Source organism: Antechinus flavipes, chromosome 5, assembly GCF_016432865.1.
Source record: "Antechinus flavipes isolate AdamAnt ecotype Samford, QLD, Australia chromosome 5, AdamAnt_v2, whole genome shotgun sequence".
In the NCBI taxonomy this organism is placed as follows: domain Eukaryota; kingdom Metazoa; phylum Chordata; class Mammalia; order Dasyuromorphia; family Dasyuridae; genus Antechinus; species Antechinus flavipes.
In genome coordinates, this window is record NC_067402.1 from 18988969 (window position 1) to 19014690 (window position 25722).

General features: G+C 52.4%; 1 protein-coding gene across 3 annotated transcripts in view; it reads right to left on the reverse strand.

Annotated features, from left to right (window-relative positions):
- Positions 1 to 6149: 6149 nt before the first annotated feature.
- The window catches only part of NOD1 (nucleotide binding oligomerization domain containing 1), a 46868-nt gene continuing 27295 nt past the window's right edge, over positions 6150 to 25722 (reverse strand). Inside the window, exons 4-12 of one of the 3 annotated variants that reach the window (XM_051963421.1) lie at positions 22804 to 24619; positions 20560 to 20643; positions 18806 to 18889; positions 17367 to 17471; positions 16004 to 16087; positions 15253 to 15336; positions 14784 to 14867; positions 11750 to 11833; positions 6150 to 7320 (exon numbers count right to left, since the gene is read on the reverse strand). In XM_051963421.1, the coding sequence (XP_051819381.1) occupies positions 7251 to 7320; positions 11750 to 11833; positions 14784 to 14867; positions 15253 to 15336; positions 16004 to 16087; positions 17367 to 17471; positions 18806 to 18889; positions 20560 to 20643; positions 22804 to 24619 (2495 nt within the window). In that variant the 3' untranslated portion in view covers positions 6150 to 7250. Of the gene's footprint in view, positions 7321 to 11749; positions 11834 to 14783; positions 14868 to 15252; positions 15337 to 16003; positions 16088 to 17366; positions 17472 to 18805; positions 18939 to 20559; positions 20644 to 22803; positions 24620 to 25722 lie in introns of those variants that run through there. The other 2 variants (XM_051963422.1, XR_007947900.1) reach the window with 2 other exon arrangements.

The following is a 25722-nucleotide window of genomic DNA, read 5'->3' on the forward strand; positions in this document are numbered from 1 at the left end:
AGACACAGAGACACACACACACACACAGAGAGACAGAGACAGAGACAGAGAGAAGAGAGACAGAGAAAGACAGAAAAAGAGAAGAGAGAGAGAGAGAGAGAGAGAGGGGCAGAGACAGACACTGAAACCGGGACAGAGACACAGAGAGACAGATAAAAACAGACAAGAGAGAGGGACAGAGAGACATATAAACAGAGATAGACTGGGACAAAGAGAAATAAAAACTGAGACAGAGAAAGATATACACAGAGACAAAAAAAAGATAGACAGAGAAAGACTGAAACAGGGACAGAAACACAGAGAGACAGACAAAAACAGAGACAGAGAAAGAACTATACACAGTGACAGAAAAAGAAACAGAGAAAGACTGAAACTGGGACAGAGACAGACACAGACACAGAGACAAGAGAGACAGAGGGACAGAGAGACAGACATATACAGAGATAGCCTGAAATTTGTGACCTTCCTGCCCTTCAATTGACAATTGAGAAATAAAGAGAAAGCTACATAGAGAGACAGAGACAGACACACACGCACAGAGAAAATGAGACAGAGACAGAGAAAAGCACGAGACAGACAGATAGACAGACAGCTTGTGAGCAAGCAAAGGGAACCCTGAATACTGAAACAGTGATTATGTAAAAAAAAACCAGTGGGTCTCTGAGGCCGGGGAAAAGATGGAGGAGGAATGATCAGTCTGGGAGTCTCGGACTCAGCTATTTCATCTCATGAAGAAAGGTGACCCAGAGAGTGCTGTAGTTAACACAACTTGGCTCTGATTGTGGTTCCTGGAGCCCGAGTCTCCCAGGCTCAGGGGATCGTGGCACCGGAGCTGAAGGGGACCCCGGAATCCGACCCCTTCATTTGACTGAGGAGAAACTGAGGCACAGAGAGAATCTCACTGAGTTCACAAGAGAGCTGAGCTGTGACCCCCAATCCCCTCACCCCGATCGCACACGCCGCCTCTTTGGGGTCCGCGCCTACGCGCCTGGGTTGTGTTTTATTTAAACAGGGCCAGGCGATGGACAAGTTGCTCCTTCCCTGAGTCCGGGTGCGGGCTGCATTTCCACAATGGACGCCTTCTGCCCTCTCGTGGCCAACTTCGGGAGCGCCTCCTACAGCTTTCAAAGGTCTCTGCTCCAAGAAGCGCTTGGTATGGAAGGGACGGAAGCAGAGGCGCCTCTTGGGGCGGGGGCCTCGGCTTCCCATGGCTCCCTCGGCCTCCCACTGGCAGCCAGGGGACTCAAGGGAAGGCCAAGAAGCCCTCTGCTTGGGCAGCGGACAGGTCCGCCCTCCCCCTTCCCCCCCAGCTCCCTTACATTTATGGGACAACGCGGACCAAACTTAGGCAGGATGGAGGGCGTGGAAGGGCTGCAATCTGCTGTGGAAGGGAATGTGTACACTGTAGAAGTGGCAGATCCTTAGGGTAGGGTAAAACAATTCCTAATGGGGTCCGGAGAACAGCGGCTCAGGTCGAATAATGGAACATTTTTAGGGGATGTATGATCTAATATTCCAACACAAAAAACGTTAGATATGACTCGTGATATAGCATCCTTGTCTCTCAGTTTTTTCATTTGTAAGATGAGGATCTTGTTCTACCTCACATGTTCCCTTCCACTTATGAAATTCTTTGACTCATATTCTCTCTGAATAGTGATTGCTTTTTTGTGTAGTCTAGAACCAAAGTTCTAGGTTTAAACCGTTTATGTTCAGTTGGAGGGCTTCTCTCTGGCTTTTGTTCCTGGATAGGATTTTCCTTCGAAACTTCTTATATAACATCCTTGTCTCTCAGTTTTCTCATTTGTAAGATGAGGATCTTGTTCTACCTCACATGTTCCCTTCCACTTCTGAAATTCTTTGACTCATATTCTCTCTGAATAGTGATTGCTTTTTTGTGTAGTCTAGAACCAAAGTTCTAGGTTTAAACCGTTTATGTTCAGTTGGAGGGCTTCTCTCTGGCTTTTGTTCCTGGATAGGATTTTCCTTCGAAACTTCTTATATAACATCCTTGTCTCTCAGTTTTCTCATTTGTAAGATGAGGATCTTGTTCTTCATCACATATTCCCTTCCACTTCTGAAATTCTTTGATTCATATTCTCTCTGAATATTGATTGCTTTTTTGTGTAGTCTAGAACCAAAGTTCTAGGTTTAAACCACTTATGTTCAATTGGAGGGCTTCTCTCTGGCTTTTGTTCCTGGACAGGATTTTCCTTGGAAACATCAGAATTTGGCTTATTTCTAGATATCCACAACAAAAAGAAAGTGGGACTTCAGTTCCCCTGTGAGCACTCAGGTGAACATAGCAGTGTAGGGGAGGCTTTATTATTTAACAGAAAGAAAATGCCATGTTTTGTCCTGCTCGGAACAGCCCGCGAGACAGACACTAAGAAATCTCCATTTCTCTACGTTGCCCTGGTCTGAGGCGAGGTTTGCTCTTCCAAGCTGGGGCTCTGCCAGCTTGCGTTCCGTTCCCTCTCGGGCCAGGGGCTTTGGGGTGGGGGATCGCCTGTGTCAGCTTTTCCCGAGCGAGCCCAGGTCCCTCGTGTCTGACTGACTCACCCTGTTAGGTCTCTCAGCCCCGATGTTCTCTCCATTTGGCCTCCCCACCCTCCTTTTAGAGGGCAAATCCAAGGGTGTAGCCAAGTGGTGAAGCAATGAATCATCCTCCACTGTGGTATCAACAGCGCTCATGGGACCAGGTCAGGAACTCATACCCTATCGGGGAGTTGACCTTGTCTAATAATTCCATTCTGTTTTTTTCTTTTTATTAATTTAACTTCATTTGTAAATCTTTCTTTACCACTCACATTTCTCAGTGTGTTCTCTCTCCCATATTCCAATTTCTTCAAGTCTCTTTTTTCAGTCGAATCTTCCCAGTTCTTTCAACTAATTCTCATCCTTGTTGTTCAGTCCTTTTGTAGTTGTATCTGTCTCTTCATGACTCCATTTGAGGTTCTTTTGGCAAAGATACTAAAGTGGTTTCCCATTTGCTCATTTTATAGGTGAGAAAACTGAGGCAAACAGGATTAAGGGACTTGTCCGGGGTCATACCTCGGTTGGAAGTATGTCTTCCTGATTCTCAATGCTCTTTTCACTATGGTACTCCCTCGCTGCCCACTCTCATGTGACATAGCTAAAAATCCCCTCGCAGCTGCCCCTCTGCAGGCTGTCAAACAATGTGGGCGCACTCATACTCTCTTGGTACTCACTCTGGAAAGCAATTTGATGTGGCCCAATATCATAGGCTGTCAAGACCTTTGGGGATCCTGCACGCCCATACTCACTCACACACACTCACTCACACACACATACACACACACTCACACACACATACACACACACATACTCACATACTCACACATACTCACACACACACATACACACACACTCACACTCACTTATACACACTCACTCACACACACACATACACACACACACACACATACACACTCACACACACTCACACACACTTTCACACATTCACACACACACTCACTCACACACACATACACACTCACACACTCACTCACACACATACACACACACACTCACACACTCAGCTCCCTTTTATGGATGATCTTTTTCCATTAGAACCTAAGCTCCTTGAGGACAGGCACTGCCCACTTTTTTGCTCGTACTTCTTTCTTCAGAGCTTAGAACAAGGACCGATCATTTGTGCCCTCCCTGCCCTTCATTGACAAGCGTTGTTTAGGTGCTTAAATTTCTCCTCTTTTATTCTCTTTGTTTTGCAGAACTAAGAACTTGCCATTTTTCCTCGCTGACCCAGGCTGGTCCTTTTGGCCTACTTTGGGGCTGTTCGCCTCCGCGGCAGGTTTGGAGGCCGTGTGGAAAAGGACCTTTGGAACACTGGCTTTCCGGGCTGTCTTCCAAGGGGGACAGGAGTCCTATTTCCTCTCTGGCCGTTGAACAGTGAGTTAGTTAGCGGTGGGACTTCCGCAGAGCCTGTCCCTGCTAAGGTGGGGAGAGCTTGCTGACCGGCCGCCTCGGGGGGTGCTGACGGGCTGGCCCATTTCCTCCTTCGCTGTGTTTTGTGCTGTGAGTCCAGGCGACCGTGGTCAACAACTGGCCTGAGCGGACGCAGAATGTGCTTTGGGGCGGAGGAGGATCTGGCGGCCGGTGGCGTTCCTCCCGGGAGGCTCCAGTCCGGCCCAGTACTCTCGACTCTTGGACGAATCCTTTGCTTCATGTTGGATGACCGGCCTAGGAGTGAGACAGTGCAGGCCAGCCCTTCTCTGCAGCTTACAGTCTTGGGCAGTGAGAAGGTTTTCCAGGCTGTGTTTGGGCTCATTTCCCGCTTTCGGGCCTCGTTCGGGGCAGCTCTGCCCACATGCTTCTCACCCCCATGACATGTGTGGGCAGAGAGGGTCTGTCTGGCATTCGTCCCACCCCCCACCCCCGCCCCCAGATGAGAGCTGGGATGGCTGGTCTGGATGCATAAGCACGTCAGAGTACCTCCTGTGTCCCTCCCTAGGGGACTATGGGGTTATGAGGCCCAAAGAGATGCTGCGTTGGGTGCTCGGAGCTTGCCGTATTTATTCCCACAAACCTCTTTTTTGGTCGCTGACTTGTCTTTTTTGAACAGTGGGCCATCCCCCAGCCTGTTCTCTCCTCCCTGGACTTTCTTCTTTTAAAAATGAACTTTTATTTGTGGATTTTTTTTTATCACCTACATTTCTCAATGTGTCCTCTCTCTCTCTCTTCAAGATTCTTTTTTTAGCCGGACCTTCCCAGTTCTTTTAATCAATTCTTATATTTGTTCAGTTATTTTTCAGTCGTATCCAACTTCATGACCCCATTTGAGGTTTTCTTGGCAAAGATCCTTTTGCTTTTCCAACTCATTTGACAGATGAGGAAACTGAGGCAATCAGGATAAAGTGACCAGGTCCGGACCCTGGCCCTTTCAGGAAGCTCCCTATAGCTAAAACCAGGAATTTAAAAGTTTTGTTTCCCAGAGGATCGGTTCCTCAGACCTGCCTGAACAGGGCCCCTTTATTCCAACCTCATTCCCATAAAACGGTCAAGCCATCATGGCCGCCCAGTCCCGAAGTGGACCCAAGCGTCCTACGCTCCCAAGAGTGCCCTTCTCCTGCTCCAGGGCCCCTGCTAATATTCCAGGTTACAGCCTTTCCCAGGGAGCATTCCCAGAGCCGACCCCCCCTCCCCAGGTCCCTCCCGCCTCCCCAGGTGGGCCATGGTGCCTTCCCTCCCTCGAACCTGCCCCCCAAAGCCCGCTCTTCACTGGGCTCTCAGCCAGGCTTTCGCCTCCAAGCTTTGGCCTGAGAAGGGAAGAAGGCGACATCTGCAGGGGGACGGGGAGTGGGGGGGGGACTGATCTCCATCCAGAAGTTCTCAGACAGGGACCGCCCCCAGGCCAGGAAGGGGGGCCCTCCCCCATAAGGGCCAAAGCGGAGCCCACAGAGCGGGGCTTCTCCCCTTCCCCCGACTGGTGGGTGCTGAGGGATGGCACGAGCCTGGAGGTCTCGGGAGGGCCCAGGATCCTTCAGCAGGAAGTAAGCGGCACTCTGGGAGTCTCCCCCAAATCCGGAACCTGGAGACAGAGAACTGGGTTCTAAGGAACATTTTGACGATTATTTTTCACCATAATTGGCTTCCTTGGGGACCCACGTCCTTTACGTGTTTTAAAGCCGCGGTTCTGAGAAGGTCCTGAGCTCCCGCAGGCGCTGAGCCCGAGTCAGGCTTTCCCATTAGCCCGTGGCCAACACCGCCGCCTCCCCTTGCCCTCGCGGCCGCTCCTTTGCTGCTTTGCATCCTGGGTAATTCCTCTTAGCCGTTTGGGTTGAGGTTGGGCCCCCCACAATCGCCCCGGCTGCATGGAGAGCCGCCCCCAATCCCGAGCCCAGTGCGGATTGTCACGGGGCTTTAGCTTTCTCCCTCCTGTCTCTGCTTTGGCCCCGGGGGCCCTCCGCTCTGGGGGGGCTGAGACTTCAGCCCACAAGTCCTGGATCTGAGAGATCCAAAGCTTCTGCCTGCCTTCCAAGCACAAAGCACCGGCTTCTAACCATTTCTGGGGCCCTGAGTCACTGGGGGATCAGTCTCCCCGTCTGGGGAGTGGGTATAACAACACCCCTTAAGGTAGCACTGTGGAATGAGGACAACAGAGACGGTTTGATGAAGCACTCGTATTTATCGAGCACTTAGTCCCAGAAGCGCGCCGGCGCTGGCCACGCCAACATGGAGACCAGACGTCAGGCTCGGCCACATCTCCTGCCTCAGTCTCCTCATGTGCCTACTGAGGCGGCTGGACTAGAGGGCCCAGAGCACTTGTCTGCCTTGGTCTCCTCATCTGCAGAATGGGGATAATAATAGCACCGACCTCACAGGGCTGAGACAAAGATCAAATGGGATGATATTTGTAAAAAGAGCCCGGCTCATAGGCAGTAGGCGCCACATAAGTGCTTATTCCTCCCCACTGTGGGGTCCCTTCCACTCGGAATCTATGGCCCCATGTCATTGTGGTTCTCAGTTCCTAGATGCCAGCAGTGATTTATTTCCACGATAATAATCCCAATAATTTTTTTAAGGCATCACTTTAGGTTTTCAAGGCACTCTGTATCTCATTTGATCCTCCCAACCACCCTGTGAGGTAAGTTCTAGCATTATTCCCATTTTACAGATGAGGAAACCTGCCGAGTTTCATTCAGCCAGCATGTGAAGCAGGATTTGAATTCAGGTCTTCCTGTCTGTAAGTCCCCCGTGCCCTGATCCACTGCACCGCTCAGCGGCCTTCGGGTTCGGGGGAGGTTCAGGCACTGGCAGGAACCAAGCTCGGCCAGCTCGGAATTTTCTTTTACACTTTTCTTCCTCCCATTACATAGAAAAATAAATTCTTCCCCTTACCACAGCTGAAGGGCTTAGTGTGTGCACAACACTGCTAATGGAAACGGACAGAAAATTAGGGCTGTGGACACGAGCCTCTGGCCACATAAACACGATCCAAAAATGTCCAAAAACCGGATTCTGCCGCGAGAAAAATCCGGTCTGTCCCCTAATCCTTTATCGGAAAAGGCAAAATGGGCTGCTCTCAGCGGCCTCGTCTGCCCGGTGCCCCGGGGGGTGAGGGGGCTGCACCATGAGGACCACCGTTGTCCCCAAGCTCCGCCCCGACAGCCGGCCCAGGCTCTCGTCCCCAAGCCCGGGAGGCTGCGTCTCTGGCTCCGACGGCGCATTTCTTTCCGGCCCCAGAAAGCGCTGGCAGACGCAGCTCCTCAGAAATGGAACCTCTTCTCATCTTGAAAAACTCCGATCTCCTCAGGCTTGATGGGGTTCCCATTTAAGCTGTTGGGAAGCAGAAGGTGAAGGAAGTTAATTGGGGCACAAGGTGATTTAGGAGGGGAGGGGGGTTCAGGCGACTATTTTTCAAGATGCTGGGAGAGGCTCCAAGTGGCCGGGACTCCCACCGAGCGTCTCCCACGTGACAGCTCAACACTATTGAAACAAGGGGATGTTGTTGAGGGCCACACTTAAGTGTGGAACCCAGAAAAGCCTGTAAAAAGGTTCAAGGGAACTGTCCCTTTCAGAAAGTGGCCACACAAGAAACTGGAAACCGAGGGGATGCCCGACAGCTGGAAAATGGCTGAACAAGTTCTGGGATACGAAAGTTATGGAATATTATTGTTCGATAAGAAACGATCAGCAGGATGATTTCAGAGAGGCCTGGGAAGATTTATGTGAACTGATGCTGAGGGAAACGAGCAGAACCAGGAGATCATTGTACATGACAACACCAAGATTAGGTGATGATCAATCCTAATGGACATGGCTCTCTTTAACAATCAGATGATTCAGGCCAATTACAATGATCTTCTGATGAAGAGAGCCATCTGCACCCAGAGAGACCTTTGGGAACCGAGTGTGGTTCACAACATAACATTCTCGCTCTTTATGGTGGTGTTCGCTTGCATTTGATTTTCTTTCTCTTTTTTTTTCTGATTAGATTTTTCTTGTGCAGTAAGATAACTAGATAAATATGTATGCATATATTGGAGTTAACATATACTTCTATGTTTAACAAATATTGGACTACTTGCCATCTAGAGAAGGAGCTGGGGGAATTGGAACACAGGGTTTTGCAAGGGTTTATGTTGAAGAATTATCCATGCATATGTTTTGAAAAATAAAAAGCTTTAATAAAAAAAAAGTGGTCACAATGGGGGGGGGGGGTAACTTTGGAGAACCAAGCCACTTTCTTAAAAGTACAGTTCTCTTGAACCTTTTTACAGGCTTTTCTGGGTTCTACACTTTTACAAGTGGTCCTCAACAAGGTGTGCTTTATGAACAACAAGCCAGGGCTCCCCGAGCTCTTTTGTACTAGGTTTGGTACCTCCAAGCCTTTCCATAGCCTCAACCAACATAACCAGTTGTTGCAAGCAGGGGCTTCTGGTTGCTACTTGTCCATAGAAGGGAATTCGGGGGCCATCTGGTCCAATCTGAGCATCTTTCCCCTTCTATTGTTTAGTTATTTCAATTGTGTCTGATTCTTTGTGACCCCATTTGGGGTTTTCTTGGCAAAAATTCAAGAGTGGTTTGCCATTTCCTTTTCTACTCATTTTACAAATGAGGAAACTGAGGCAAGGGTCTGGATTGGAACCCATCTCCTGCCTCCAGAGAAGATGATCTGTACGCTATAGCACCACCTAGCCGCCCCAGTCATTCTCTCTCAAGTGTCATCCTTCATTCCAAGACCTCCCTACCCTTTATGTTTCCTTAGGCAGTTTTCCTTCCAACAAGCCTAAATCAACCCCTTGGAAATGTCTCTTTATTGACCTCCTCCTTCCTTGGCACTGATGAGGACCAGCTTCTGAGGTTCAAGGGTCTAGGAAGAGATTTCAGGGGGTCCGTGCATTTGGGAGGGGGAAATGACTTTGTTCATTTTATTAACCCCCAACTGAAACTGAGCCTCTCCCTTCACCCTGAATGTGAGCAGCAAACTCGGTTCTAAGAGTCCACAGCTTCAGCTGCCTGACACTATTGGGGGGAGCGGGGAGGCTCAGGGGTGCAGGACACAAGGAAGGTTAAGAACCCTGCTTCAAGCTTAAGCAGAGCAAGTCAAAGCCCTAGGCCATCAACTATCCCAAGACAGGCACCGCATCCCCAGATCATCTCATCTCCAGGCTCCACATTCCCTTCTTTACTAGTCCAACCCTACTGCTCATGAAGCTTTTCTCCATCTGGGCCCTTCTTTTCTTACATTACTCCTGCTCTCACACTCTCCAGCAGACACTATTGGCTGTCCTTCTACATGGCGTCTCCCACCTCTGGGCCTTTTCTCTGTGAGTTCCTCCTGCCTAGAATGCCGTTTCTTAGTTTCCGCTGTGACTTCTTTTATGAATCAGCCCAAACATCACTTCCTGCAGGTCCCTCCCTTCCCTTTTATCTCCTATATAATCATCCGTGTGTCTGTCTCCCGTCAGAACGGACGCCTCTTGAGGGCAGGGACTTTTTGTCGCTAATTTGCGTCACCAGCTTTGGCAGAGTATTTGGTGCAGTCAGTGCATAGCGATGCGTCAGCCTGTTAGCGGTGGCTCTCCCCCACCCCAGCTTCTCTTTCCCACCATTCTTCAGATCATCAGACGCCCTTCCTAAAGTGTGGAACCCCACGCCCCAGGCCCCTGAATGGGGCCCGTCTGACACAGACCCAAAGTATGGTTTGCCTTCCTGGCTGATCTGTCTGACCAGCAAAAGAGGGAGTGGGCAGTCTGGCCGGAATTAGAAGGAAAGGGCGTATGGTTTTTTTTTCCCTTTTAAAACAAACAAAAACTCTGCTAACTTACACCCACCCACTGTTCAGACAGAAGGGGTGGGTGCTACTTTGCAGCTGCTAATACCACAAGGTCCTTGACCGGCTTCAGGGGGTGGAAGCTCAGCCAGGATTATCTGTGCTGGAGCTTGCCTCCCCGGCCACTGACTGAGCAGTCAACAATCTGGCCCTTTGGCCCACCCGGAGACAGCCTTCCACACCCCCCAGAATAATGTTTGGGCTAGCTTTCTGGAGGTCCAGAGTTCCTGCCCTCTACAGCCCAGAACGAGGGCGTGAGGACCTGGACTGACAGTCAAGACCAGACTTTCAGCATTACCAAGCCCTCCTCCGCTCCTCCCAGTTCTCAGGGGAGCCCCTCCTGCGTCCTGAAGGACAGCTTCATGCCTGAGTTGTTGCAGAAACTTGTGTGACAAGGACCATTTGGGCACATGAGGAAACTAAACCAGCCCCTCTCCTGCTCAAGCTGCCCCTTCCCTATTGCAGAGCAGCTTAGTTCTTTAGGAATATGTATTTGGTTTATTCTGCTTCCAGTGTTTTCCATCTATACTGCTTCCCATGTCTATAGCAGACTGGCCTAGGGTAGGACACTTAGGGCTTTGCCTCAGAGCACTGAAATGTAGAGGGTGTATACCTTCAAGAATAACCCCAAACAAATGAATTTAGTGCAAGGATCATTATTTGACTCTAACAGATGACCTCATTTCCTACTTCATGAGTGTACCCTAAAAAAACCTTCCATGTTCCTCCCTTCCCTATTCACCCACAATCTCCCCCTTCCCAAGAATGTCTTTAAAACTTGTTTTGAGGACAAATGTTGGGCTTTTTGATCTGAGGATAAAACTTAAGAGTATTCTTAGCTGAAAAGTTGGAAAGCCAAATGATCTCCCTGGGACTAAGCGGCCACTGAATGCGGATAAAAATTCTGAGCAGGTGAGCTCTCCTTCGCTTATCTAACAGTGAGGGAGACTGCTGTGGGCTGCCAGGTAGGGAGGCTCTCCTCCCAGCTGCCGCCACGTTCTGTGAACACACAGAGCTGCTGCTGCTGCATTTCGTTCCCTCTCTGCCGACTTCGCTGAGTGCGTTTTCCGAGATGGGAATGCTCGAAATGTAACCGGAGTCACATCCAAGGAATGCTAGGTGACCACTGAGATCGAGACATGTCCCCCAAAACCTTAACAAAGAACTCTGGCGGCAGCTCGGCCCTGGGCTGGGGCAGAGATGTTTTGTATCGACCCCTTTAAATTAGATCAAGCGGGTGAAGAAGTCGGAGTTTGGGGGGATTCTTTCCTTGTTACACCTTTCTAGTGAATAATCCTTTGTCAAAACTAATGGATGTCAACGGTCCACTGAAGAAGCCTCCTAAAAGGGGGCTCGTGAGCAGCAGGGTTGGAGAGTCCCAGCCGCTAGTTACCCAGGGCAGAAGCCCTCGTCATCGCCCCCTCTCACTGATCTCCCTGTCACAGTGAATAAAGCGAGTCCGGCTGGGAAGCTACAAAACCAGCGGAGACCGCCATGGCGTCTGCCGGCCCGGGCCACGTTTCCGTTACCGTGGTTGCCCGTTTCCTTGGGAGAGGAGGGAAATCTGTGTCGTCATTTACTCTTCTGGACCCAATGGGTGGTTACCAGACACTGGAATCAGGGCTTTCTCAGGGCCGTTGTAGCCATGGTGCCCTTGGTGGGCATGGGAGGGGCTGAAAGGGTCCTCGAGGTCAACCCTTTATGCAGAATCACTAATTCCATTAACACAAGAGGAGCAAACCACTTGGCGATTCTTCCTCAGCACAAGCTTCCTCTGACCTGAGGGAGCGCGCTTCAGGATCTGGAAACCTGTCTGGAATCCAAGGAAGTGGGAGGAGAAGGGGAACAGTCCCAGAGAGGGGATTCATCTCGCGCACCCCGAGCTCGCCAGTGTTTCCGTCCCCGCCCACAAGGAGGGAAGGGCCATACCAAATATCGAGGATGGTGGAGTTCTTCCGGAGGGCGTCCGCCAGGCAGGAGACCCCCTTGGCCGTGATCTGGTTCTGAATGAGCCTGAAAAAAGAAGGGGCCACGTGGTAAACACCCCTCATCGTGGCGCGGGGGCAGAAGGGCAGCGGACACGGGCAGCACGCAGGGGCACGGAGCAATTTTCATGGCCGAGGTGCACTTTCCCCAGAGCTCCTTCTAACTGCTGCTCTCAAAGACCCTCCCGGGCTGCTGTACTCACCCCCTTTGCTTCATGGGGAAGGAGGATGGCCGGGTTTCAGGTGTTAGATGGGGTTAAGCCGTGACCAAGGGGACTCGTGGCACATTCTGCCTCAGAGCTCCCCGGTACTGGACGTGCTCCAGCAGAGGCTTCGCGATTCCCCCCCGGGATGCAGAGGGGGCTCTAGTGGAAGGCGGTGGGTTGGACCAAGAGACCTAATGGAGGGATGGCTGGAGCTACCTGGGACCATGAGGAGGTGGGAGGGTCTACATAGTCAGGGCGATTTCTGCCTCAGTCTTCTCCCTCCCATACCCTCCAAACTCTGATTCTAGAGTGGATTCTAGAAGGCAGACGGGATCTGCTACTGAGACAAAGCCGGGTCCCAACTCTGCCGCCCGTGTGTGACACTGGGCAAGTCTAGGCCTCCCTTCCCCATCTGTAAAACGAGGGGCTGGGCTGTTCGGCCTCTAACCTTAACTTCAGGAAACTTTCCAGTTACAATAGCACTGCCTAGCCTCAGTTTCCCCATCTGAAAAATGGGGGGATTGGACCAGCTGGGCAGCCCCTGAGGTTTCCTCCTTAGATTCAGATCTCTGATCCTTTCTACTTTCTGAGAGAGAGAAGTCGGCTTTCACCTGCCATGATCTGAAAGTCTTCACGGGTCCCGGCAGGAGAGCCACCAGAGGTCCTTAGGCCAGGCTTTAGTAAAGACTCAGAGTCGGGACAAGAAACGTGGCTGGAGCTTGCGCCGGGTGCGTTACTGCTCGCTCGGGGTCCTGAGTCTTTCCCAGAACCCGTGAGACTCGACACAAGACAGATAGCTCTGCCCTACATTAAACATTCATGGCCTGGTAATTCTGAACACGTCCTGCCCTGGGCCATCAGAAATCACTTTGTCTTCCAGGAAGGAGGGAAGGGGCCAAAAGCTCCCGAGGTCGGGACGTGGCCACGAGGAACAGTGTGTTTCTGAAAGCCCCCCACACCCACACCCACCCCCACCCCCTCCAAGGCTCACTCTTCTGGCTTGGAGCAAGGGGCAAACAGGAGCAGGGAGGCGAGGCCGGCTGGGTATTTTACTTGGCTCAAAGCTCCCATTCCCAACAGGCAACTGCTTTGGAAAACCGAGGGGGGCTGAGGTGGGAGGTGAGAGGCTGGGCCTGCTCATCTCTATCACGGGCTTTGGATCTGGGACCACCTGCTCTAGAGGTCCTTAACAAAGGCTTTTTACTCAATTGAAAAATGAATTGACCAAAGCCTCATTGTGAGTTAGAAACCCAGCTCTCTCCATTAGAAACACCCGGGTCGCTGAATTTTTGGTGGGTACTTTATCCATCATAAAATGGCGGCGATAACCATTGGGAAGCTTGGCCCAGGACGGCAGGTCTCTGCCAGGACCAAAGTTACCGATGGCAAACTGGGGCCCTGGACAAGGCCACGAGAGCCATCCTTGGAAGTGGACGCCTGCCCGCCTCAGCCCGACCGCCTCCACTTCGTCCCCCTTCCCTCCCCCTTCCTGCTGCCGCCTCTCTTAAAGAATAAGGTGGGGAGATGGAGGAGAGAAGGGGGTCTCCTGGGGAGGAGCCCCTCCCTCTGCCCCTGGCCCGGCCTGATTTCTATCTCAGTCAGCACTGGCAGAGATCATCAGATTGTCATGGATTTAATCAGTCCACAAACATTTGTAAAGGAGCCACTATGTGCTGGGGATGCTGGGGACACAAAGACAAAAGCAAAACATTTGCTAGTCTCGAGGAGCTTATATTCTAACAAGGGCGAAAACTCGCACGTACGTCCAGTAAGTCCGCACAAGCCAGAGCAGACACGAGACAGTCGGGGCCTTGGAGGTCACCTTGTCCAACCTCCTCGTTGGGCAGGGGCAGCGATGGAGCTGGGGCAGGGGAAGGGACGTGTCCAACGCACCGGGCCCTGAGTGTCAGGCTGTAAAACCCCCTGGTCCCTCCTCTCCTCCCCTAAATGGCACAGGTGCTCTCGTGTCACAGCCCAGGGCTCTGCACAATCACCCCACACACACTCACACGCACTCATTCACTCACTCACTCACACACACTCATTCACTCACACACTCATTCACACACACACTCGCGCACACACTCATTCATACACACACTCACATATACTCATACACTCACAGACTCATTCACACACACACGCACACACACTCATTCACACACACGCACACACACTCATTCACACTCATTCATACACACACTCACATATACTCATACACTCACACATTCATTCACACACTCACACTCATACACTCACACACTCATACTCACATATTCATTCACACACACACTCTCACACTCACACACACTCACACTCACACACTCACACACTCTCACACACACTCACACTCACACACACTCACACATACACTCTCACACTCATTCACACACTCACACACACTCACACTCACACACTCTCACACACACTCACACTCACACACACTCACACATACACTCACACACTCATTCACACACTCACACTCTCTCACACTCACACACACACATACTCACACACACTCTCACACACTCTCTCACACACAGACACACACTCACGCTTCCCTCTATCCCACAGATGTAAAAATGACAGAGAGCAAAGTCAGCAACCACAGCCCAGACCAGACTTAAAACTTAACTGGGCCACGTTTAACAAAACAAGAAGCACTGCGGGACGCAGCTCCTGGTCACGTGAGGCTGCCTTTTAGTCACCCCGTTCCTGTAGGAGTGGGACGTCCCTGGTCTAAAGAAGGGGGGCTGTGGAAGATAAAATTACCACAAATCCGTCAGCGTCTGATTGACTTCCAGCATCTCCGCCAAGCTCTCGGCTACTTCATCATCAAGGTTATTTTTGGTCAACCTGGACAGACAGGATGTGGTTAGCTTGTCCTGGGCAGCAAAGGAAAAGCTCAGTCGACTAGAGTATGTTGTGTCCCCCGTCCCGGCCTCCCCCCCCCCCCCCACCTTCCTGCTTCCGCAGTCATTAGCCCCTCCCCTTTTGTGCTGTGTTTATACCAGGGAGCAGGTGCTATTTTTATCCCCATTTCACAGATGACAAAATGGAGGCTGAGGGATGAGCACTAACTGCCCAGGGTCACACAGCTGTTAAACGCCCAAGGCAGAGTTTGAACCCGGGGCTTCCTGACTTCCGGCTCCACGCTCTCTCCATGCGCCAACTGAGAGCTCCATGGCCTAGCGAGCCGCCCTTTGGGATTTCCCGGGCCCGGGTCCCCCGCGCCCCTCACCAGAAGATCTTCACCGAGCTGTTCTGCTGGAGCGCTTTCGCGAGGCTTTTTCCTCCTTCCGTGGAGATGCCGTTGAAGGCGAGACTGGGGAGGGAACCACAAGGGCTGTTTCCCAGCCACTCTTGCCCCATCCCCGGGCGCTGACCAGGGAGCCACCCTTAGGGACCTTCCCAGTCAGACCCGCTGATCTCCTGGCCGAGGGGAGAAGCCTCCCTCCGAGCTCGGCTAACGGCCGTGTCCAGAGCCCAGCCAGGGAAACCCTCAGCAAAGGTCTCCAGAGCCCTCCAAGCACCCTGAGGTCTTTCAGGCCATCTTGTGGCCACAGGCCAGCAGCAGGCCATGGGGAATTCTTTGGCGGGTTCCCGGACAAGGCCGCTGGGCTCCCGGGACAGGGCCGCCAGGCTCCCCGGGACAGGGCCGCTGGTCTCCCCGGACAAGGCTCCCCGGACAGGGCCGCCGGCCTTGGGTCCCATCTCCTTAGGTCTGTGTAACAGGAAGGCCCAGGACCCGGAGGCAGGACTAAGGAGGGACTGGGATGGAGAAGGGGGCGGATGTGAAGGGAGAGGAGGTGGGCAGCTCTCCCACCCCCAGAATTCTGAGAATGAGAAACAAGAGAAGGGGGTGGGACTCTAACACAAGCCATCCCTCTTCCCCTGCAAAGGAGGAGGGACGTGGGATGGGCCTGGAGGGGGGAGCTGCTCCCGCTTCCCAAGAACATGTTACCCCACAGGTACCGAGGGACCCTGGTTACCTCAAGTTGCACAAGCTGGGGTGATTCCTCAGTGCCTCCGCAAAGGCCTTGGCCCCTTCGTCCCCTATCTTATTGCCCCACATCCTGCAGGGAAAAGAGGGAGTTCGGTATCCCCAGGCTCACCCAGCCATCTCAGAGGCGCCTAAGAGCTGAGGCGGCCGAGGGGCAGCGCGGCCCAGGGAGAAATCCCCAGGTTTGGAGCCCGCGCCTTCCGGCCCCGCTCCGAGACCAGCTGAGGGACGCTGGGAGGTGGCCGCTCACAGAGCGAGCGTGTGAAAGGGCCTGGCCTTGAGACAGTGGACGAGACCCCAAACCGTCTCGCTCGGCACAAAGGGGAACGCAGGGGGCAGAGAGAGAAGCTTCCTTCGTGTCCCGGAGGCCTGTGGGCTGGGCAGGAGGGGTGCAGAGACCAGGCTGCCCGGCCCGCCTTCAGGGGGCACAAATAACCCCCCAGTGGAGAGCCGGGGGCCCGGGAGTCCAGGAGGAATCGGACGAGAGCGCGCTTGTCCGGGGGAGGTTTTAGGAAGTCTTCTCAGGGGAGGTGGAGCCCGAGCTGGGTCTCAGACACCCCGGGGGAGACTTCTAACAGGCAGTTCCAGGAGGCTGGGAGGCACGTGGGTGGGGGGCTAGGCTTGGAGAAGGACCTGGATTCAAATCCAGCCCCAGATATTTATTAGCTGCGTGGCTCTAGGCAAGTCACCGAGGTGGTGGCTGAGGGAAGGTAAGAAAACAACATAAAGTGCTTTGTCCGTTCCATAAATGCTGAAGATCACTGTGAGTTAGAGAAGGGCCGGGAGCTCACGGGAGGGCCCGGGGCTGGATCTAGAGACGTAGGGGCTCTGGGAACGGAGGAAGAGGTGAACCCATGACGAGTGAAGTCACATGGCCGGAAACTTGTGCCCCTCTCCATTCTAGGTAATAATAACTGGGACAGACCCAGGGTCACAGGTCACAGGTGCCAACCCCGCGAGCTCGAAAGGCCGGGACGTTAGTGCTCTGACAGCTCATCAGACACAGAGGTAAAAGTCACAGGATCACAGGTGCCAACCTCACAAGATGGCACAAGCATGAACAAGCTGGACCTTAATGGTCTCATAGCTCATCAGACACAGAGGTCAGAATGATGGGATCACAGGTGCCAACCTCACAAGATGGCACGAGCATGAAAGGCCGGGACCTTAGTGCTCTGACAGCTCATCAACCGATCCACATGCATTCAGTGCCTGCCACGGGTAACTTCTGGGGATACCAGAAAGGCCCCCAAGACTCCCCTCTCCTGGAGGGCCCTGGGCGGCTCACAGAGGGCAGCCCGTGTCCCAGAATGCCGCTCACCAAGGGCCTGGGCTAAGAAGGCTCCACTCACCCAACGTCCATGATCGACTTGCTCTTCTTGATCGCCGAAGCCAGGCACTTTCCTCCTTCGCTCGTTATGTAGTTTGAGCCCAGTCTGTGGAGAAAGTTATGGCGTCTGGACGGGAAACAAGCAATGACCAGAAACGCTGCGGCCCCGACTGGACCTACTGGTCATCAGCGGGCCGGCTGACCAATCAGAAAGCAGCTGAGGCACTCGAGCAACGGGAACCCCCAGAGGATCTCCTCCTCTTCCTCTCCGGCATTTACAGAGCGCTGGCCTGGGCCAGGCTCTCCCACAGGTGCCTCGGAATTACCTTAGTGCTGACACTGACGTGCTCCCTCGTGCTGGGAGCCCCGCTAAAGCACTTCCCAAATAATGTATCATTCGGGGGCAGCAGCCCTGAGGTCAGGAGGGCCCGAGTTCAAATCTGGCCTCAGACAGTTTTCCTGGCTGTGTGACCCTGGGCAAGTCACTTACCCCCAAATGCAAAAATAAATAAATAGTAATGATAATGTATCATTTGATCCTCACAACAATGTGGGAGGGGGGAGGGAAGGAAGGGGGGAGGTGTAAAAAGTGTCCTCATTCTATAGAGGAGGAACCTGAGGCAGACCGGGATTAGACTTGCCCAAGATCACACTGCTGGTGAAGGTCTGAGGCTGGATTCGAACTCGGGAGCCCAGAGCTCTACCCTCTGCATATAATGTATCCCAGAATCTCAGAATCAGCGGATACGTGGATTCCAGGGAATCTGACTTGTAGCTAAACAGCAGTCTCCCTGACAGCATCCCTGACCACTGACCCTCCAGTGACCAGGATAAAGGACAGAGCACTGGAGAGCCAGAGGCGCCGCTGCCCTGTCCCGCTCTCCTGCTGCTCACTCTGCTCTTAGAGCCCGGCCTCTCCTTGGGCTTTAGTTTCTTTATCTGTAAAATGAAAGAGGAAGGGGGGGGGGGGCAATCGCACTGGATGAACTTAAGGCCCAACTGCCAGGGCCCAGGCCTTCCTGAGGCCGAGGCTGACTTTTCAAGTTTTAACAGGGCTCCACAAAGCTAAGGGAAGGGAGAAAATGGATCCCATGCCTCCTCACCATCTCTTCTCTCCTTCCCCTTCCTTTCCCCCTCCTCCCCCCTTCCCATCATCCCTCCCCTTCCCATCATTTCTCTTCTCTCCTTCCCACTCCCAATCTCTTCTCCCCTCTCCCTCCTGGCTCCAGTCCCCCTCCTCCTCCTCCCCTTCCCATCATTTCTTCCATTCCCTCCCCTTTCTCCTCCCCATACCATCCCCTCTCTCTCTCTCTCTCTCTCTCTCTCTCTCTCTCTCTTCTCTCTCTCTCTCTCTCTCTCCCTCCCTCCCTCCCTCCCTCCCTCCTTCTTTCCTTCCTTCCTTCCCTCCCTCTTTCCCTCCTTTCCTTCCCTCCCCCTCTACCCCAAGGCAGTTTCACTCACTTCAAGTGTGTGAGGTTTGTGCACTCCTCCACAATCTTAGCAACATATTTGGCTCCAACATTGGTAATCTGGTTGTTGTATAACCTTGGAGAGAAATCGGTTTCAGGCAAAACTTATGGTGTCTTGGTGTGGGCTGGAGGATTGAAGAGTTAAAACGCTGTGATGAAAAAAAGCTGTAGGGGGCAGCCAGATGGCGCAGTGGATAGAGCACCAGCCCTGAAGTCAGGAGGACCCGAGTTCAAATCTGGTCTCAGACACTTAACCCTTCCTAGCTGTGAGAAAAGGAAGAGGGGAGGAGGGAACCTGGGAAGCTAGGAAGCTGGGAAGCTGTAGGCCGAAAGTTTGCACTCAAATTCGGACTCCGTCACTTACTACAAGTATAATATAATAATAATACTACCTGGAATTTTATGATGCTTGAATACTTCAAAGCCTTCTGCAAATATTTTATCATTTTACTCCTCCCTCAAAACAATCCCAAAAGATTGGTGCTATTATGATCCTGTTTCACAGATAGTAAACTGAGGCAAATGTGCCTGGGGTCACACAGTATCTGAGGCCAAATTTGAATTTTCTAGTCTAGTGCTCAACCACTGCTCAGCATGGTGGCAACATACTCCCCCTCATATTCCCCAACTGAAAAATGAGAGCTAGACTGAATGACTTCTGAGATTTCTTTCAACTTGAAATCAAAATCATCTAAAAAGAGTAACTCTTAGTCTCTTTTGTTTCTTCATATTCAATATTCTTCTCCTCACTCCCTTCCCAGAGAACTATTTATTAAAATGAAGACTTTAAAAGAGAAAAATCAGGGAAATTCATTAAAGCATCAGCAAAATCTACCAGAATATCCAATGTTCCCCACCTGTGGGCCATCCCGCTTCCACACTCGCTGTTCCACAAAGGAACACGGGGAGATGTCTTGCTACAGGTATTTAGGGCAAATTTGTTAGGTTCTTTTTTTTTTTTCTTTTAAAAGAACATGGTTCCCTTAACCTGGGGTAACAAGGCCAGAGAAGAGATTCCAAAGGCCAGGAGGAAATTAAAACCAGCCCAGAAATTGTCCCTACTGTTGACTGTGTCCCCTTCCCCCGACAGATACAGATAGAAAAACACCTCTATAACTAGTTGGGATCAAAGTCCAGGGACTTGGCCAAGATCACCTAGGGAATAAATGTTAGAGAAAAGATTTGAACGTTGCCTCGACCCCAAAGCTTTGCTTTTTTCACTGCAGAACCCCGAGGATGGTCTTCAAAAACTGATGTGGCTACAAAACTGATCCCCTCCCCAACTTGGGCAAGACACTTTTGGACAACAGTCACACAGTCCTCCTCAGAGGTAGGCCTGAAATCTTTCTGATCTGGGGAACCTGTTGGCAAGGTCTTCCAGCCCCCACATCTCATCAGTGTCATCAGAGAAGACTTGCATGTCAGCCCATCGTGCCCTTCCAGATACACGTCAAACATCATCCCAACATCCCCTACATCCTTGATGACAGATCAGTGCCATGGAGCTTCAAGTGAGATTGTAGGATTGTTAGAGAAGCTTAGTCTGTCAAAGAGACTTTGGAAGTCATCTGGCTGCCTCCCCCCATTTCACAGACTAAGAAAACTAAGGTCTTGGAGAGGAGAATTGACTTATCCAGGATCACCCAGCAGACTCAAAACTAGAACACCAGGCTCACTTCCCCCCAGGGCGTTGACACCCAAAATGGAGACTTCACATTGTCCCCATCCATACCCCAAAATACATACCCCAAGAAGGTCAAAATTTTGTATTTCGTTAGCTCTTCATACAGCACCTTGACGCCGCAGTCGGTGATCTGATTCACACTGAGTCTGAAAGGAAACAGGAAATCCTCACAATGGAGAACAGTCTGGCTGTTTCTCACCAGCCTGGGTCCCTGACCGGTGGTTCTGCCCAGAAGGGCAGGCCCTGAGATTCTCTCGGGCACTGAGAGGCACAATTCTGCTGGCTGTCACAGACCCTCAAATACTGAGCTACTCACTAACTCAAGGGACAAGGGACAGGAAGGAGCACTTATTAAGTACCCACTAAGTGCCAGGCAAAGTGCCAGGACTTTTACGTAATATTATCTCTTTTGATCCTCACCACAACCTTGTGAAGTGGATGCTGTTATTATGTTCATTTTCTAGATGAGGAACCTGAAGAGTGACTTATGCAGGTAAATGTCTAAGGCAGGATCTGAATTCAGGTCTTGCTGACTCTATGGGAGGCCCACACGGCGCCTTGTTTTCACCCAAGATTTGCCCATTCTATAAAGAATGGATGGAGACATGCAGACAAGGTCGGACTTGGAGCCAGGAAAACCTGGGTTCAAACATGATCCCCCCTGCTTGCCACTTGCTGCAGATAGGAAGTCACAGAAGTGCTGCCAGTCAGCCAGCACTTATTAAGCACCTGCTGTGTACCAGGCAGGGTGCTAAGTGCAGGGGATGCAAAGAAAGGCAAAAGCAGTCTCTGCTCCCAAGGAGATCACAGTCTAATGGGGAAATGACATGCAAGCAACTACATATCAAGATACAGATGAGAAAAATTAGAAAGAATCAAAAGAGGGATGCTACCTTTCCAGGGGACTTTAGCCACTCCACTCTGGAGCTCTCCCCTGAGGAGTACGTGGCTACTGGCTCCGGTTGATCTTTCGAGTCCACTCTAGCCACCATCTGGCTGGGTCCCCTCCCACCTTTGACTTCTCTCTGCCCAGCTCTGAAATCATTAATAAATGACACCCGCCACTCCTCCCAGAAGGCACCTGTCAAGAAACTCTGCTCCCACTCCTGTCTCTAACTCTGGGACTTCTCTGGGCTAAACACCCAGGCTAGATCAGCCTCCTTCCACAGAAGTAGTAGTCTCCTAATAGAATGGAAGCTTCCCGAGGGCAGGGACCGGCTTGCTTTTGTATTTGTTTAGCACAGTGTTTGACACAGAAAAAAACACTTAATAAATCTTTTTATTCATTTGCTTATAGGATTGTTGAGAGAACCAAATGGATGACTATAAGTAAAATGCCTCCCAAAACTTAATGATTCTGAACAGGGACTTGAATCCAGGAGTTTCCTGACTTTCAGAAATCCTGAATTTGTACACAATAAGAGACTTCAACCAGACGCTTTAAACTTGGAGGTATCAGGCCCAAATTTGTTCACTTAATCTGGGTGATGCAGGTGCAGTCAGGAAGATAAAAGTTCGAATCCTGAGCAAATCAGGTCACCTATTCCCGCCCAATTCCAAAATTATTAAGCACTCACTTGCCCAGGTTTTTGTGAACATCAACTGAGATAATCAAAAAGGGCTTAGCAAGGGCCCCAGAACCTAAGGGCGCTATGGGAATATTAACTATTATTATTACGTGAGGCTTTTCCCTTCCCTCCACTTAGCACTTGGCTCTTCCCCCCAGATCACGTGGTATGGATCTCACATTTCCCTCCTTGGGTTTGCTACCTTTTCGCCAACGCTACAGAAGCTCCTTAAAGGTACAGACTGGATGCCTTTGTGGGTGAATCCCTAGTTCTAATCGGCGGAAGTGCTTTCATCAATGTTTGCTGATGATAAATGTGGAAATGAATCGGGAGGAGATGCACCTGGTGGTTTTGTTTTGTTTTGTTTTTTGCTGCCCAGGGGAGGGAGATAAGTTTGGAAAACAAGGTTTTGCAAGGGTGAATGTGGGGGATTATCTTAGAGCGTATTTTGAAAATAAAAAGCTATTAATTTAAAATTAATATTAAATTTAATAATTAATAGTTATATAAAATTATAATTAATAATAGATAAAATTAAAATTTAATTTAAAATTTTTAAAAAGTAACTTTGCTGAATGAGCAAAGAAGCGGCCAGTGGCTGGAAGGCCCAGGCGCCCAGAGGCAGGAGGCAGGCGGGCTCTCTGCAGCCCCTCCGGCGGCCAGAAGCCAGAGCAGGCCGACTCAGAGCGGCTCTCGCCTGACGACCCGTGGGGCCGGGGAGCGCGGAGCGGCTCTCACCTGATGACCGTGAGGCGGCCGAAGCAGGGCCGCAGCTCCTTCACGCCGTAGTCGTTGAGGTTGTTGTTGTCCAGGTCGAGTGCCAGCTGCTTGCGGAAGTGGTGCAGGACGAAGGAGAGCGCCGAGCAGTCGGCGGAGCAGGCGTTGCAGTAGGTGAGCTTGATGTAGTTGGCGCAGATGCCCCTGGCCGCCAGCCGGCCCACCTGCTGGCTCTGCGTCTCGTAGATGCAGCGCAGCATCCAGATGAAGGTGGGCATGGCCTGCACCTGGTTGAACTCGCCCGTGTTGGTGCGGGGCAGGCTCTTCAGGTACGAGCGCAGGCTGGCGAACAGGTGCCTCCAGAGGGCCTTGCGCTTCCTGCGCAGCGCCACGGCCGGCACCAGGTGCCGCAGCAGCCGCTGTTTGGCCTTGGACAGCAGCCCGCACAGGAAGAGGTTGGTGAACTGCACGTGGTCGTTGTTCCGGAAGGGGTCCCCTTTGTCCGGGTTGCTCCCCCCGAGGCAGCCCAGCCTGAACAAGGGGAGGGCAAGGGCGGCCGTCCGCCCCCCGGGCATCCACTCCCCGAAGAACTTCAGGAGCTCCTTCGTGCTCACCTTGTCGTCGGCCACGAGGAAGAGGGCGGTGAAGAAGGACTGCAGGGTGATGTGGAGGAACTCGTAGGCGGGCTGGTCCCCGAGGGGCCCCGGCTCGGGCACGACCCGTACAAAGCCCAGCTGCAGGTCCGCCTCCTGCACGTCGGCCGCCTCCACCTCCTCCTGGCTGAAGACGAAGAGGTTCTTCAGCATGCCCCAGTAGGCGAGGCGGCCCAGGGCGCGCAGCGTCTCCTGGCCGGAGCGCAACGTCTCCACCTGGCTCCGCGTGTTGCGCTGCACGAGGCTGGTGGGCAGCGCCCGGTTCAGGTGGGCCTCGGTCATGAGCAGGAAGATGTCCGTGAGAGTCACCGTGAGGCCGGGCAGAGGCTGGCCATCCTCGTGGGCGCCGTGGAAGTGGCGGAAGCACCTGAAGATGATCCAGCAGAACAAGGGCACGGAACACAGGGTGCACAAGTGGGGGCTGGCGTCCAGCTGGTTCAGGACTCGCACCTGCAGGGCCCGGTCCGGGAAGAACTTGCAGGTGTAGGCCCGCAAGTGGCTGGGAGAGAAGCCCCGCAGCTGCACCTTCTTCCGGACGAAGGCGCGGGGGACCTCGACGCCGGTGCGGGCCGTCAGCACCTTCCCCGCGCCCGGGAGCAGCTTGCCTCGGAGCAGGCTGGCCAGCAGCGCCAGGGGGTGGGCGGGCTGCAGGGGGGAGGCCGCGTCGGGCACGCGGCTCAGGTCGAAGTCCGAGTGCAGCTCGTCGAAGCCGTCGAAGGTAAAGAGGACGGAGCGAGGGAAGCGCAGGAGGAAGGCGAAAACGGCGTCGGGCTCGAGCTCCGGGCAGCAGCTGTGCGCGAAGAGCAGCTCCCGCAGGGTGAGCGCCGCGCTGGCGGGGAAGCAGCTGAACATGCGGCAGCGGAAGGGGAAGAAGAACTTGGCCCCCGCGGCCAGCTCCTCGCGCGCCCACAGGCTCTGCAGCTTCTGCAGCAGCACCGACTTGCCCACGCCCGCGTCGCCGAAGACGAAGACCGTCTCTCCCTCCTGATTGATGACCCCCGTGGAGTCGTCCAGCAGGGAGCCCAGACCCACGCCCCCCAGGCTCTCGTTGCCGAAGTCCACCAGCTCCATGAGGTTCTCGGTGTAAGCGTCCGCCAGCAGCATCTCCTCCTTCTGACTGTAGCACGTGAGGAACTTGGAGTCCCGGCCCCACTCCGAGCGCAGCTTCTGCGTGTACCTGCTCACTGAGGAGGGGGTGGGGGAGGGCAGGGGCGGCAGGAGGAAGGGAGAGGGCGAAGGATGGAGGTACAGAGAAAGGGGGAGGGAAAAAGAGGGAGAGAGGAAAGGAGGGAAAGAGAGGAAGAGAGAGAAAGACGTAGACAAAGACAGAGAAGAGAGAGAAAAGAGAGAGAAAGAGAAGAAGAAAAGGGAGGGGGGAAAGAAAGAGGAGAGGAAGGGAGAAAGAAAAAAGGGAGCATGGCAGAGAGAACAGGAGAGGGAGACAGAGAAAGAAAGTTAAGAGCAAACTTATTTCCAAGAAGGAGAAGCCTGGCTTCATATATCTTGTGCACAGTAAGTGCAGGAGCACCCTCCTGTGATTCAGGAAGAAATTACCAGAACTTTTCACCTATAACATGCTTTTTTATTTAAAAAAAAAGTATTTTATTTATCTTTTATATTCTCTTCAAAGCCAACTGTCTCTATCCTCTTGCCTTACCCAGAGCCATCCCTAGTAAAAAATCAAGTCAAGTTAATAAGCAGTTATTAAGCACCTCTATTTGCCAGGGGAGATGCTGAGGTCTGGGGATGCAAAGAGAGGCCAAAGAGAGCTCCTGCTCTCAAGGAGCTTCCATTCTAATGAACAAGAAAGCAAGCAAACATCCCCGTAGAAACAAGCTTTATACACGGGATCAATTGGAAGGAAGTATTTGAGGGAAGGCGCCAGAATTAAGGGGAATCGGGGCAAGGGGCCTGGGCAAGGGGGATTTGGGCTGGGACTCGGAGGCCCGAGGAGGCAGCAGGAGGGAGAACAGCAGGGAAAGTGTTGGGAGACGAAATGTCCTGTGGGAAAAACAGCAGGGAGGCTGATGGTATCGGAACCCACAGTATGTGGACTTTTTAATAAAGGGCTTTAAGAGCCGAATGGGGGCTCCAGGAATTTACTGAAGGGGGGGGGGGGTGATGGGTCAGACCTGGGTTTGGCAAGATCACCTTGGCAATCGAATGGAGGATGAGTTGGGGGGGGGGGCAGACCTGCCGGCGACAACTGCAGTGGTCCAGGAGTGGAGTGATATGGGCACAGGCAGCAATGTAGGGAGGAAAGGGGACATATCTGAGAGAGGGTATA